Source organism: Canis aureus, chromosome 6 (genome assembly GCF_053574225.1).
Source record: "Canis aureus isolate CA01 chromosome 6, VMU_Caureus_v.1.0, whole genome shotgun sequence".
Lineage (NCBI taxonomy): Eukaryota > Metazoa > Chordata > Mammalia > Carnivora > Canidae > Canis > Canis aureus.
In genome coordinates, this window is record NC_135616.1 from 14543140 (window position 1) to 14556880 (window position 13741).

At 34.2% G+C, this 13741-nt stretch overlaps 1 protein-coding gene across 9 annotated transcripts in view; it reads right to left on the reverse strand.

Moving 5' to 3' along the window:
• The window catches only part of ESCO1 (establishment of sister chromatid cohesion N-acetyltransferase 1), a 73156-nt gene that overhangs the window by 33777 nt on the left and 25638 nt on the right, over positions 1-13741 (reverse strand). For 7 of the 9 annotated variants that reach the window (XR_013381250.1, XR_013381251.1, XM_077900228.1 and 4 more), the window contains 4 exons: positions 11451-13596; positions 6806-6920; positions 5420-5480; positions 2799-2913 (listed from right to left, as the gene is read on the reverse strand). Coding sequence is in view for 5 of the 9 variants with exons in the window: in XM_077900228.1 (XP_077756354.1) it covers positions 2799-2913; positions 5420-5480; positions 6806-6920; positions 11451-13004 (1845 nt within the window). In the remaining 4 variants the exon portion in view is untranslated. The remainder of the gene's footprint in view (positions 1-2798; positions 2914-5419; positions 5481-6805; positions 6921-11450; positions 13597-13741) is intronic. The other 2 variants (XM_077900230.1, XM_077900232.1) reach the window with 1 other exon arrangement.

The window sequence follows — 13741 nt, forward strand, 5'->3', positions numbered from 1 at the left end:
TAAAATGGGAACATAAAGTGAGAAATGTTTAATGTATAACAAAAAATATTCAGTGTTGATCAAAAAGATATTAATCTGTGAAATCTGTGTATCATTTTATTAAGAACCGTTTCCATTTTAGTAATGTGATCACTCACTCCACAGCATTTAATAATTGAAAAGAACTAAGAAATACCTTTTAACACTACAATCTTAGTCCTAAAGCTCCAAACAGGAAATATTCTATAAATGAGAATGAAGATACATTTTATATCTGCAATAATTAAACTGCTAAAGCTAAAAGGAAACAGCTTTTCACAGACTCATTCTTTTTTAATGTCTTAAAGTATGTTCTTTTCAGCGGTTTTGCTCTACTTTATAGATATCAAAAAGAATATTTTGATGTCACCAGAAACTCCTAAGATAATAATTTTTTCTATTCTCTTCATATTAAATAAGTACAAAGTACAATCATCTATTCTCCAGTAATTCATACTTGTACCATGTAGAATAGTAACTGTTTACAAAACATTTTCTATTCTTGTCCTTATTCAACAAGAAATTTTCAGCAATATGATCTATGTTTCAGAATAATAAACTCAGTGGGTTAAGTAGCCGACTCTTGATTTCAGCTCAGGTTATGATTTCTGGGTGAGACAGAGCCCCATGTTGGATTCCCTCCTGCGTGTGGAGCCTATCTAAGATTCCCTTCCTCCCTCTTCCTATGCCCTTTCAATAGCACATTTTTTCTCTAAAAAAAATAATAATAATATAAATTTTAAAAAGAATAAACGAATAATCCCCTTTACTCTTTCTACTCTAAAACTGTGCAATTTGAAGAGATTTTTATTTATTTGAGAGAGAGCACACACAAGCACAAGTAGCAGGGAGGGGCAGAGAGGGATGGAGAAAGTCTCCCACCAAACAGGGAGTCTGATGTGGGGCTCAATCCCAGGACCCTAAAATAATGACCTGAGCTGACAGCAGCCACTTAACTGACAGGGCCATGCAGGTGCCCCTGAAACTGTGCAATTTGAATTACTCAAAAAAAATAAAATAAAATAAAATCTAAGACAATGGCATCTCTAGTGTCTCAGAACCAGGATCAAGTAGCAAAGAGAAATCAAATGGTAAATAGAAGATTGTATATAGAACTTAAGGAAGTTCATTCTAAATGATTCAAACTATTAACAAATTGTTACATGAACTTTATTTCAGGCAGTTAAATTTTTTTTTGTAATTGTGATATGACATATATAACAATATTTACCATCTTAACGATTTTTAAGTGTACAGTTCAGTGTTTAGTATATTCACACTGCTGTGCCACCACTCTTCAAAATTCTTTTCATTTGAAAAACTGAAACTCTATACCCACAAACTAAACAATAGGTTCCCAATCCACTTTCCTGCTCCTAGAAACCACCATTCTACTTTCTTTCTCTGAATTTGACTACTTTAGGCACCTCATAGAAGTGAAATCATGCAGTATTTGTCTTTCTGTGACTGACTTATTCCACCTAGCTGAATGTCCTTAAGATTAAACCATATTGTGGCATATATCAGAATACCTTCTTTTTTAAGGCTGAATAATATTCCATCGTATGTATATATCACATTTTGTTTATCCATTCATCCCTGATGGATACTTTGGTTGCTTTTACCTTTTGGCTATTATGAAGAATGAAAAGTAGTGTAATCATGGTAATGAATAAACATCTCTTCCTCAGTTTCCCAACTGGTAAATGGGAAATAATAATAGTACCTACCTCATACTTTAAAAACTAAGGCTTAATTAAGTTAATATGAGTGAAGTACATAGAACAATGTACTCAAAAAGTATTAGCTGCTATTATGATCATTATCATCAACTCTTCACCAGAACTGAATAGAAATTTGATCCCCAAATGTAATTTTAAATTTTCTAGTAGCCATGTTAAGGCATGTTAAAGCACAAACATATGAAATTAATTTTAATATTTTATTCAACAAAACATCCCAAATGTTATCATTTCAACATGTACTAAATAGAAAAAAAAATTATTCATGAAATACCTTACATTCTCTTTTTTGTGCTAGTCCTTACATGTAGTAAATACACTTAGACTAATAGTGTATAACAGTTCTGATGAGGTCATTTAAAATACTAAATGGCCACATGTGGCTACCATGTTGGACAGTACAGCTCTAGATTCTACTAGTCTAATTCTGCTTCACTTTCATATTGATTTAACAACAGAAACACAAGACGCCTGAGTGGCTCAGCAGTGTCTGCCTTCCGCCCAGGACATGATCCTGGAGTCCCAGGATCAAGTCCCGCATCGGGCTCCCTGCATGAAGCCTGCCTCTATGTCTCTCATGAGTAAGTAAATAAAATCTTTTTAAAAACAAAACAAAAAGCCCCAGAAACATTAAATCTGATGAAACTTTTCCTGATTAATTTTTCTCAAATATTTCCAGACAACTCTTACAAAATTATTCCCCTATATTAAAGGTAGAATGAGTAATGTACTCCAGAAAACTCCTACTGATAATGCTGATTGGAATTACATTAAATTTTCCTATGTAAAATAAAGTACCCATCTGTTACAAACAAAACTGAAAGTATGGAAATTTGAGTTTTTATTTGTGATAGGAAAGACTCCCTATTGAGGAGCCAGAGGGCTATTTGTAATGATAACAGAAGTATTTCCATAATGATTTATGGTGAAAAAAAGGCTCTTTGAAAAAAAAAAAAGGTTGAACTTATTTTTTAACGATATGCATAAATAAGATGATTATAATAATCCTTCACCAAAAAAGTCAAGTTGGATACTTACTATGATCAACTGTTTTTCATCAACTTTCTCTGCTTCTTTTAGTTTCAAAACCTTTGGAATTGTTATCTCCAAATGGGAATTACACTTAGGCCACGAATGATTTGGTGGTGTCTCCCTTAAAAAAGCAAAACAAAACAAAACACCGCACTGTCATAGAACTGTACCACTTCAAAGTACTAAAGTGGGGAAAAAAAGAAAACTTTTTCTATACAACACATTTCACTCCAAGAGGGGAAAAATAACCTTTTAAAAATAAAAGGGAGAAAACCTAAGAAAATTATTTTCAACAAAATAAACAAAAAATTGGGGGATCCCTAGGTGGCTCAGCGGTTTAGCACCTGCCTTTGGCCCAGGGCGCGATCCTGGAGTCCCGGGATCGAGTCCCACATCAGGCTCCAGGCACGAAGCCTGCTTCTCCCTCCTCCTGTGTCCCTGCCTCTCTCTCTCTCTCTCTCTCTCATAAATAAATAAATAAATCTTTAAAAAAAAATGCTATACCTACTATAGTTTGAGTAAGTTTTAAATTTTTTGGATAGTTTTAGCCATCTGACTCACTACAGTTTGTCCTAAATATTGTTTTTGCGGGGGCGCCTGGGTGGCTTAGTGGCTGAGCGTCTGCTTTGAGCTCCGGTCATGATCCTGGGGTCCTGAGATCTAGTCTAGTATCAGGCTCCCCACAGGGCCTGCTTCTCCCTCTGCTTATGTCTCTGCCTCTCTGTGTCTCTCATGAATAAATAAAATTCTTTAAAAAAAAAATAGGGTTTTCAGTAATCTGTAAAGCAAAATAAGTCAGATTTAATTTTATTCTGACATTAAAGACAGAATGGAATGCTTTTGAAACACTTAAAACAGGGCAGCACCAGTGGCACAGCGGTTTACTGCTGCCTGCAGCCCGGGGTGTGATCCTGGAGACCCGGGATCAAGTCCCGCGTCAGGCTCCCTGCATGGAGCCTGCTTCTGCCTCTGCCTGTGTCTCTGTGTCTCTGCCTCTCTCTCTCTCTCTCTCTAAATAAATAAATTAATTAATTAATTAAAAATCTTTAAAAAAATAAAACACTTTTACATGTTGATAACACCCAGTACTTCAAGGAGTTTGCAGAAAGATGCATTCTCAAACCACTGTTGCTGGAAATATAAAATGACACACATTGGAGGAAAGTATGGCAATGCAGGCTAAGTTATACAGCTATAAATTTATCCTAAATATAGTAAATACAAATAGACAAAGATAACATATTTATTATAGAACTTTTTTTTGGACAGAAACTAACGAGAAACAACCAAAATGTCTAGAGAGTGGAGAACTGTTAAACAATGGATGGGACACCTGGGTGGCTAAGTGGTTGAGTGTCTGCCTTTGGCTCAGGGCCTGGTCCCAGGATCCAGGATCAAGTCCCTCACTGGGTTCCTTGCATGGAGCCTGCTTCTCCCTCTGCCTATGTCTCTGCCTCTCTCTTTCTGTGTCTCTCATGAATAAATAAGATCTTTAAAAAATAAATAAAAATAAAAAATAAACAATGGACTATTCACAAAATGAAACTTAATACAGATTAAAAAGATGAAATAGTTAAGGTAGAAAAGATGCCCATAGTGACATAAGTACAACAAAACTAACCAAAAAAACAAAACAACAACAACAACAAAAAACCCAAAGCCAAAAAACACAGGTACAGGCACAAAAAAGTAAAATGAGCTGCTGGACAGCCCCGGGTGGCTCAGCGGTTTGGTGCCGCCTTTAGCCCAGGGTGTGATCCTGGGAACCCAGGACCCAGTCCCACATCGGGCTTCCTGCATGGAGCCTGTTTCTCCCTTTACCTGTGTCTCTCCCTCTCTCTCTCTCTCTCTCTGTCTCTCACGAATAAATAAATAAAATCTTTAAAAAAAAAAAAAGTAAAATGAAAACAGAACTTGTAAATATCATGTTCTTTCTACATGAAAAACTGAGGATTACTATTTTTAGGGAAAAATACCCCAAACTTGAAAGGTTTAAGTATAAAATCCTTAAGTTCTTTTAAAAATAAGACAAAAGGTCCAATATGGAGTTGTTTATGCTAAGCCCCACATTACCAAACTGAGGCTTAGTTTTAGTTCTTCCAGAAATGGAACCTTAAACCAGTCAGTCAGGAATCATCTAATTAGCACTAGAGTTAGGTAATTTAACTGAAAAGACCTCTGCCATCTCTTCTAAAAGAAAGTAACTTTGCAATAATCAACCCACTTTTTTGCCAGTTATAACTTCCTCATTCCCATTCCTTTTTGCTTATAATAAAGTCTTTAATGTTACAAGGATCCTTAGGTGGCTCAGCAGTTTAGGGTCTGCCTTTGGCCCAGGGTGTGATCTTGGACTCCTGGGATCGAGTCCCACGTCGGGCTCCCTGTGTGGAGCCTGCTTCTCCCTCTGCCTGTGTCTCTGCCCCTCTCTCTCCGTGTGTCTGATGAATAAATAAATAAAATCTTAAAAAAAAAAAAGTATTTCATGTTATAGTTCTTTGGAGCTCCTGATCTGTGAAACTGGATACTATCCAATTTGAATTGATTTCTGTTCAAATAAAAATTGTAAAAGCCTCAGTTGATCTTTTAACAGTTCTCATATTTACTCTTGCATTAAATTAATGTCTTACCTGTTATCACTGGTCTTAGATGCTTGATTACTGAGTATAGTATGCTGTTTGGGAGCTGAACCTGTAATTAAGAAAATGAGTTACACATTAAGCTTTGTACTACTTTTCAATCTCTAATAGTTAAAAATCATTACCAAAAAAAAAAAAAAAAGGAGAACAATGCTCTACATGTTTTATTTTTAACAAAAACCATTTGATACAACTAAAGCCCCTTTCTAGAAATTATTCTTCAGAGAAGTGGGAGAAAATGCTCTACTGAGCCACAAAGGGATCCAATGGTAGACTAAGTTTGCTTCTAGTTTTACCAATCACTAGTTCTGAACAGTAAAGGAAACTGTGTAAATCCCTATATAATTATACAATCCCTAAATGGAAATAAATGGGAGCATTTCTTTGTTTTAAAAAAAATTGTAGTCTCACAAGAAACAGTGTTGGTGAGGATGTGGAGGAAAAGGAACCCTCTTGCAGTACTGGTGGGAATGCAAATTGGTACAGCTACTGTGGGAAATAGTATGGAGGTTCCTCAAAAAATTAAAAATAGAATTACTGTATGATCCACCAATTCCACTGCTGGGTATTTACCCAAAGAATATAAAAACAGTAATTCAAAAAGATATATGTACCCCAAAGTTTATTGCAGCATTATTTAAAATAGTCAAATTATGGAAGCAATCCAAGTGTCCATTGGTAGATGAATGGATAAAAAAGACGTGTGACATATACATATACATACGATGGAATATTACTTAGCCATAAAAATGAATCTTGCCAGTTGCAACATGGATGGATCCAGAGGGTGTAATGATAAGTGAAATAAGTCAGCCAGAGAAAGATAATACCATGGGACTTTACTCATATGTAGGAATTTAAGAAACAGAACAAAGAAAAAGGGACCCCCTGGGTGGCTCAGCAGTTGAGCTTCTGCCTTCGGGCTCAGGTCATGATCCCGGGGTCCAGGGATGGAGTCCTACATAGGACTCCCTGAGGGGAGCCTGCTTCTCCTTCTTCCTGTGTCTCTGCCTCTCTCTCTGTTTCTGTCATGAATAAATATTTTTAAAAAGAAACAATGGATTTTCTAAAGGAAAAGTAGTTGTCCAAAGTTAGTTGACATTTGGCTAATGTGCTTTGTTTCTATTTTGGACCTAATCTTATTGGTCATCCAGGCCATTTTTGTTGTTGTTGTACTTAAGTAATTTAAACAAGAAAGAGAAGTAATTCTATCCTACAAATAATGATAGTAAAGGAAGGAAAAATAAAAAAAGAATGGTGATAATCAAAACATTTGAAAAACATACCCAAGAGTTCTTCAGTCAGTATCGTTTCCTATTATACTGACAAAAAGATCTCTAACACTGAGAAACCCAAATAATATTTTCAAAGTGTTACCTGGAAATTTATTCTCTCCTGTATCAATTTTTGCTTGACCGAGCAAAGCTGAAACAGTAGAGATATTTCCCACTGGACTGCTTTCAAGCTTGGATTCCAAACAAAGACTGAAATCCTGAATATATAAAATCCAAAATGTTAATATTTGCCTTCATATCAACCTTTGAAACTCATCCTAACACACTTTCAGTGAATTTAAGCATACCAAGAAAATTTAAGATAATACTTTCTAGTTGGAGTAATTCAAACTCATATGCCTTAAAAGTCTCTTGATTTCCCCACAGCTACCCTCCTTCAGCATCGGTTCCCATTATTTCCCTTCATGCCATCTTGTAAATCTCATAGACATATTCTGTATCTGCCTAGCTCTACAATTTTTCTGTTTCATCTATGTAAATCTGCACTGTCCAATACAGCAGCCACACCTCATATGACTATAGAGCACTTAAAATGTCATATGACTCATTTGAGATTATTTTGTAACTGTCAATCATTCACCAGATTTTTAAGACTTACTACAAAAAAAAGTAAAATGGGTCAATTTTTAAAATTAATTACATGCTGAAATGATAGTATTTTTATATGACAGTTAAAAATATATATTAGTTTTACCAGTGTGTTCTTTTAAGCTGGCTACCAGAAAATCTTAAGTAATATATGCAGTTCTTATTACATTTCTACTGGATAGTGCCAACCTAGAACCTTTCCCCTGCATCAACTAAACTCATTATTTAAATATTAACCTCTTCCACGAAGCCTTCTACAAGTTTCTCCATGCCTTTTTTCCAATTTGTGAATAATTCTCCATCTATTTCACCTCTACCTCTTTCATGTCCTTATCACTATTATCAATTATTTTTTATTCATCTTCTGTAACTCTTAAGAACAAAGATCATATTATATTTATCTTTGTATTTACCAAATCCCCTAAATCAAAACACTGTCAAAGCTGATACTCAATAACTACCAAAAGAAAATACTCCAAACTCTATCAACGTTGGCTCTATCTGTATTGTGATTATTACACCCAACACATAACATTATTTTTGAGTATTTTTGGAAAAGTGAACAATTTTTGTCATTGAAAAAGCAGAATAATTAAAAACAAGAACCATGACAAATTACTAACTAATCTCCATTAAATAGGGAGGAATTTAGTAAGTTTCCAACTTAAAAAAACAAATCATAAAATAATTAGGCTTTAAAATTCATGAAGTTCAAATAATTTAAAGAAGCCTACCAAATGCTTATAGCCTTATCAACCATGATCATTTCTCTGTACTGCCGAAACTGACATAAAAATTACAGGCAGCCATAGGAAAAGATTTCATGATGTAAGGTTTATTTTTATATTTTCCTTCCTCCCCAAGTATAACCCTGTTAAAACACTGAAGCCAATCTCAGTTTAAATCCTAGCTCTACCACTTATATGTCACTCAGATAAATTACTTTAATTTCTAAGCCTCGATCTCTTCACCTGTAATATGTAGGTAATAACAGAAACTACAGTGCAGACTGTGGGGACAATTTCTATGAAGCTCTCCTCTAACAAAGAGGCTGTGTTCACCAAAGGCCTATTATGTCATTAGCCAAAAGCTATTATGATGATTGAACTAAGCTACCTCAATTCTTAGTGCTTATAACATGAAGAGAAATCTCTTAAGTGACTGTTACAATGTCAATTCCTTGAAGACAGGAAACATTTCCTCTTCTGTAGCCCTAGCAACAATGTCTTGGACACAGCAGGCACAACTGTGTCTTGAATTGGCATGGTTACCATATTCTCTGATCATTCCGTGGAAGTGATCACATTAAAAGTATTGGTGAAAAGAATAGAATCAACCTAAAAGGGCTTTAGAAGAGGAAAACATAAACTGTGGTATACTCATGTAGAGCTATTAAGATACCCACATATTATTATCAAATGTTGACTGCACAAAACCAAGTAGCAAAAAACTATACACATACACATATACACCAACTATGTTAGCATTTAACTTTTAAACACTTAAGACATTATAACATTAAACATACATATAAGACAAATTTAAAATACAAACAGTGCTAAGTATTCTTTGTGGATATATACACACATACACAGTGAGATCATAAAAATAAAGAAAAGATGCCCACCAACTTCACAAACATGTTTAACTCTGGGAAGAAAGGTGAATAGAAAGATGAGACATAGCCTTTTCCTTTACCTGTAACGTACTTTTCTTATTTCAAAAGACCTGAATTCAATAAAATGTTAGTTTTTGTCAAATTGGGGTGGTAGACACAGTGTAATGTTAGTTTCTGTAGTATTCTGAATGTTTGAAATTTTCAAGAATTTACAAACATAAATAAAATTTTTAGCAAAAGTTTCATAGGATGGTTTCTCACAATATACCTCAAGAGAGAGGGACTACACAAATCCAAAGCACATTACAGTAAAAGCAATATTAGAGGTCGAAATAATGTGATCTAATTAAGCAAGCATCTCTATTCTAGTAGAGTAGTCCAGAGTTACAATTCTTATTCTTCAATATAATTCTCCACAAACTGAGGTTTCTTTTTATTTTTTTTATTTTAGCAATGTTACATTAATTTCAGCTGTACAACATAGTGATTCAACATCTCCCTATACATTATGTTATGCTCACAAGGATAGCTACCATCTGTCATCATACAATGCTACTACAATATCACTAACTATATTCCCTATGCTATGCCTTTTTTTTCCCCATGACTTATTTCACAAACTGAGTTTTGACAGGCATTTATGCAGCAAGGAGTACAAGATAAACTCTGCAGCTAACACCTGGAGTATAGCTATCAATCTGCTGACAAAACATACCCTGAATAGAAAGCCACTCCATCTCTGATGGAAGGAACACTTGTTATTCACACTACCACTCACTACTTCTAATTACTATCACTATTTGAATAATTATCTTCTAATTGATGCTTTCATTTCCATTTGTTCAGAAAATAAAATCTAAGAGTACCATATGGTATCTGTTCCCTTTAATTTGATTTGTACTCCACTGGAAGAGACAATGATCTATTTTCATGGCTTCTGGCATAAAGCCCAGACTCCTCACTCATTCAAATTTGCTCCTAGAACAAAATATCTCTAAAGAGAACTTTAAATCATTACCAAAACTTTAAGATGACCTGACTTTTTCTCTTCTCACAATGATTTTTTTCTCAAATGCTCTCATGTTCAAAGTATGTAACTATAGAAAAAATACTGACCTGAGAATCAGAATACTTGAAAATTCAATGCTATTTGTGCTCCCAAACATGTGACCTACATCACATTCCTCTAATGCACTCGGTTTTCTCATTACAAAACAACTGAAACAAATTAGTGAAGTCTTTCAAATCTGTATTATAGAGCTTCATGTTCTATGCAAAAAAAATTTTTGCTTATGGGTTTATATACTGGAATTTTGCCTATGATTTAACTTGAAAAGAATTGGCACAGGTGCTTTTAGTTTCCAACTACTTCCTCATATAATCATTAAAGTTTCTTCTAGCTATTAGATTCCATTTACTTTTAGATATTGTTTTTCAATTTACTTTCCCATTTTAAAAATTATTGGCCACTACAATCTTATTTAAACTAAAACTGAATTATTTACATCTTTCAGCCATTTTATTTACCCAACTATTCAAAATGGTTACACAAGTCAAACTTTTAAGTTTTAAGTTAAGTTTAAGCATTCCTGCTAAATAGAAATGTTTAATTTTTAAATTTTATCAGGTGGAAAAAAGTGGGTTGATTTGTGCCAAGGTGAAATTAATTTTAACAATTTGGTCAGAATAAGGCCCAACTTTAATTCCTTTATTTTAGTCACTATGAAACATAGTTTCTATGGTTACAATTAAAAGAAAAAGCAAATCAGTGTGTTAAAGAAAAGTTTAGGGGTAAATGAATGGGCAAAATGAGTGAAAGGGGTGAGAGATACAGGGTTTCCCAGTCATGGAATGAGTAAGTTATGGGAGGGATGCCTGGGTGGTTCAGCGGTTTTAGCGCCACTCTTCGGCCCAGGGTGTGATCCTGGGGTCCCGGGATCGAGTCTCACGTTGGGCTCCCTGAGTGGAGCCTGCTTCTCCCTCTGCCTATGTCTCTACCTTTCTCTGTCTCTGTGTGTCTCTCATGAATAAATAAAATCTTTAAAAAAAAAAAAAAAAGAAGTGATGGGAATAAAAGGAAGACCATAGAGAATATAGTCAATGGTATTATAATAGCATTATATGGTAATAGATGATAGCTATACTTGTGGTGAGCAAAGCATAACATACAGAGATGCTGTACACCAGAAACTAATATAACACTGTGTGTCAATTATACTCAAAAAAAAATTTTTAAAGAAAAAGAAAAGCTAGAATTCAACAGGTTTACAGTTCACATTAAAAAAAAAACAAAAGGTAAAAATAAGAAATTGGAAGCATTTATATAAAATGCCAGACATCTAAAGGAATCAGTAAGTTCTATCACTCACTACAAGACTGAATACAACACTAACAATTGAATAGGCTACCTTAACAAATGACTGTTTTTTATGACTTGATTTTTACGCTAAAATATGCTGTAAAAATTTATTTAATAGAAAGTATTCATGTACCTCTATTGCACATAATGAAAATAAATTACCTTATCTGGTGTTGATTCAAAAGACTCTTTCATCTGGTTATCCAATGGTGGGTCAGGAGGTGGTTTTATCTGATTATCCAAATGGCAATTTTCAGGAGCACTTTTTGTGGTTTTATTAACTTCAACTGTAACATCATTAGTTTTAACTTCTTCAGAATTAATTTCTTTCATTTCTTCCTGCTGGCAAGCTATATTTTTATCATTATGTGGTTTTGTTCCTAAAAATGTACTTTGAGTGGCTGGATGATGCATTTCTAAGGCTGGTAGTGAAAAACTGGTTCGTATTAAGCCCAATTTAGGGGAAACTTGAGAGTCCAACTTATTTTGCTGCACAGAGTTAAACTTTGAGAGTTTAATTTTAGTCCAATTGGAGTTCTTTTTAGTTGAGCTGTTTATTCCATTTAGTATACATTTCACAGGCTTTGTTTTCCTACTGGGGAAGAAACGATTACAATGAACATCCTGATTTGTTTCCTTCTGATGAAGTATTTGTCTTTCATTATCAGTCTCTTCCAATTTTATTTCTGTAGGCTTCTCTTCCTTTACACTTTCCATTTGTGAAGATTCCTTTTTTACCTCTACAGTATCTGACTCAATCTCACCAGCAATTTCTTCACAAAGCTGAAGAATGCTACCTCGTTTGCTCCTTCCCGCTTGCTCCAGCTCATTATCTACACTTTGTTCAGGCACTGATGGCTGTGGACTTTTTTGGGATTTTGCACTAGTATTTACTTGCGTATGAACTGATTTCTTTACCTCATTCTTTTTAGAGACCGCTGAAGTAATCATTTTTGAACTTTTTATCTCAGAAGTTACAGGCACAGATTTTGTTTCCTCTTTCTTAACATTCTTCTGAAGATACTTTTCAGATCCTTTTATACACTGAGAACTACAAGTATAAGCTGTTTGATGCTCTACTTTGCGTTTTTTTCCCTTGGGGGAATTTATTACTTCATTAGTTACTAGATGTTCATCCTCTTTAGAATCAGACTTTATTTCTGGTACTTTTCTTTTCACATGTTTTTGACTTGTTTTAACTTTATTAGATTTACTTTGAGAATTGTTACAGTGCTCTTTTCTTGGTGGCAAAGTCTGTTTAACTGCTTGAACTTGACCTTGAATTTCTCTATTGCGCAGAGACCTTGTTGAAACTTCTGTTAACTGTTGTAGTCTTTGTGATCTCCGATTAAGTTGTTCATTTGATTTAGAAGTTCCATGCACTGAATTTTTCTGAGGTAATTTCTTCTTTTTTTTTGTAGATTCTTGTTGTGAATGTCCCTTCACAGTCACCATATTTTTACTACTGGATTTACTAGCTTTTTTATCACTGGATGCAGCTTTTGCTGACCTTGTACTCATGCATGTTCCTAATTCAGGCTGATTTATTTTACTTTCACTAGAAGATTTAACCAGTGATTTTACAGTTTCCTTTGGACCTGATTTTTTTGCCAGATTTGATTGAGAACCTTGAATTTGTGTCTCTAAATTCTTATCTTCACTTTTTTTAATAACACTGGAGGAATTTTCTTTTGATTTCTCCTGAATGGACATCATTCCTGAGTAAAGTCCTCCTTTTCTGAGTAGCTTTTGAGAGGATTTTCGTGTCCTGGTAGGTGTGAATGCTGAAGGTCTAGTATTATTATTATTGAGGAGGTCTTAAAAATCAACTTTGAGACTGATGTACATTTTCAACAAAAATACTAGTTTGCTTCAAGTAAGGTTTCGGTCATCCCTAGGACATGAGAAAAGCTGGTATGAAGCCTGAAAGATACTTGCTTTACTTCTGGACAAGGCAATAGAAATTTGAGGAAAATTTAATTCTAATTTGATATTTCTAAAGCTTTTTATGAAAAAAAAACTTAATTCAGGTTCGATCTGTTTTGTTAATTTTTCAATTAATGATGGTTTTCAGGCCTAGCCCTATTACTGGAGGAGTTATTTATCACTGACCTGTTTTGACAAAGATTTTGAAAACTTTTTTCTTCTGAAGTCTACAGTTACTGGACTTCGATTCATTTGAAACATGTCTTACAGCTAACAGGTTTCTTTCCTTGTTTGCTGAGACTGTTAGTTTAAAGTTCTTATCTAACCTCTTTCGTTTAATAAAATACTCTATTAATAGAGATTTCCTTTTGTGCTGCCATTTCTGAAAAATTAAAAAAAATTAAAATTAAATTTTGTACAATCCAAGAAATATGGCGATGCAATACTATATAAAAATAATCTAAAAAAAAAAAAAAAAAAAAATAATCTTATTTATATAAACCCGACCTCTCCTTTTTATTTAGTCT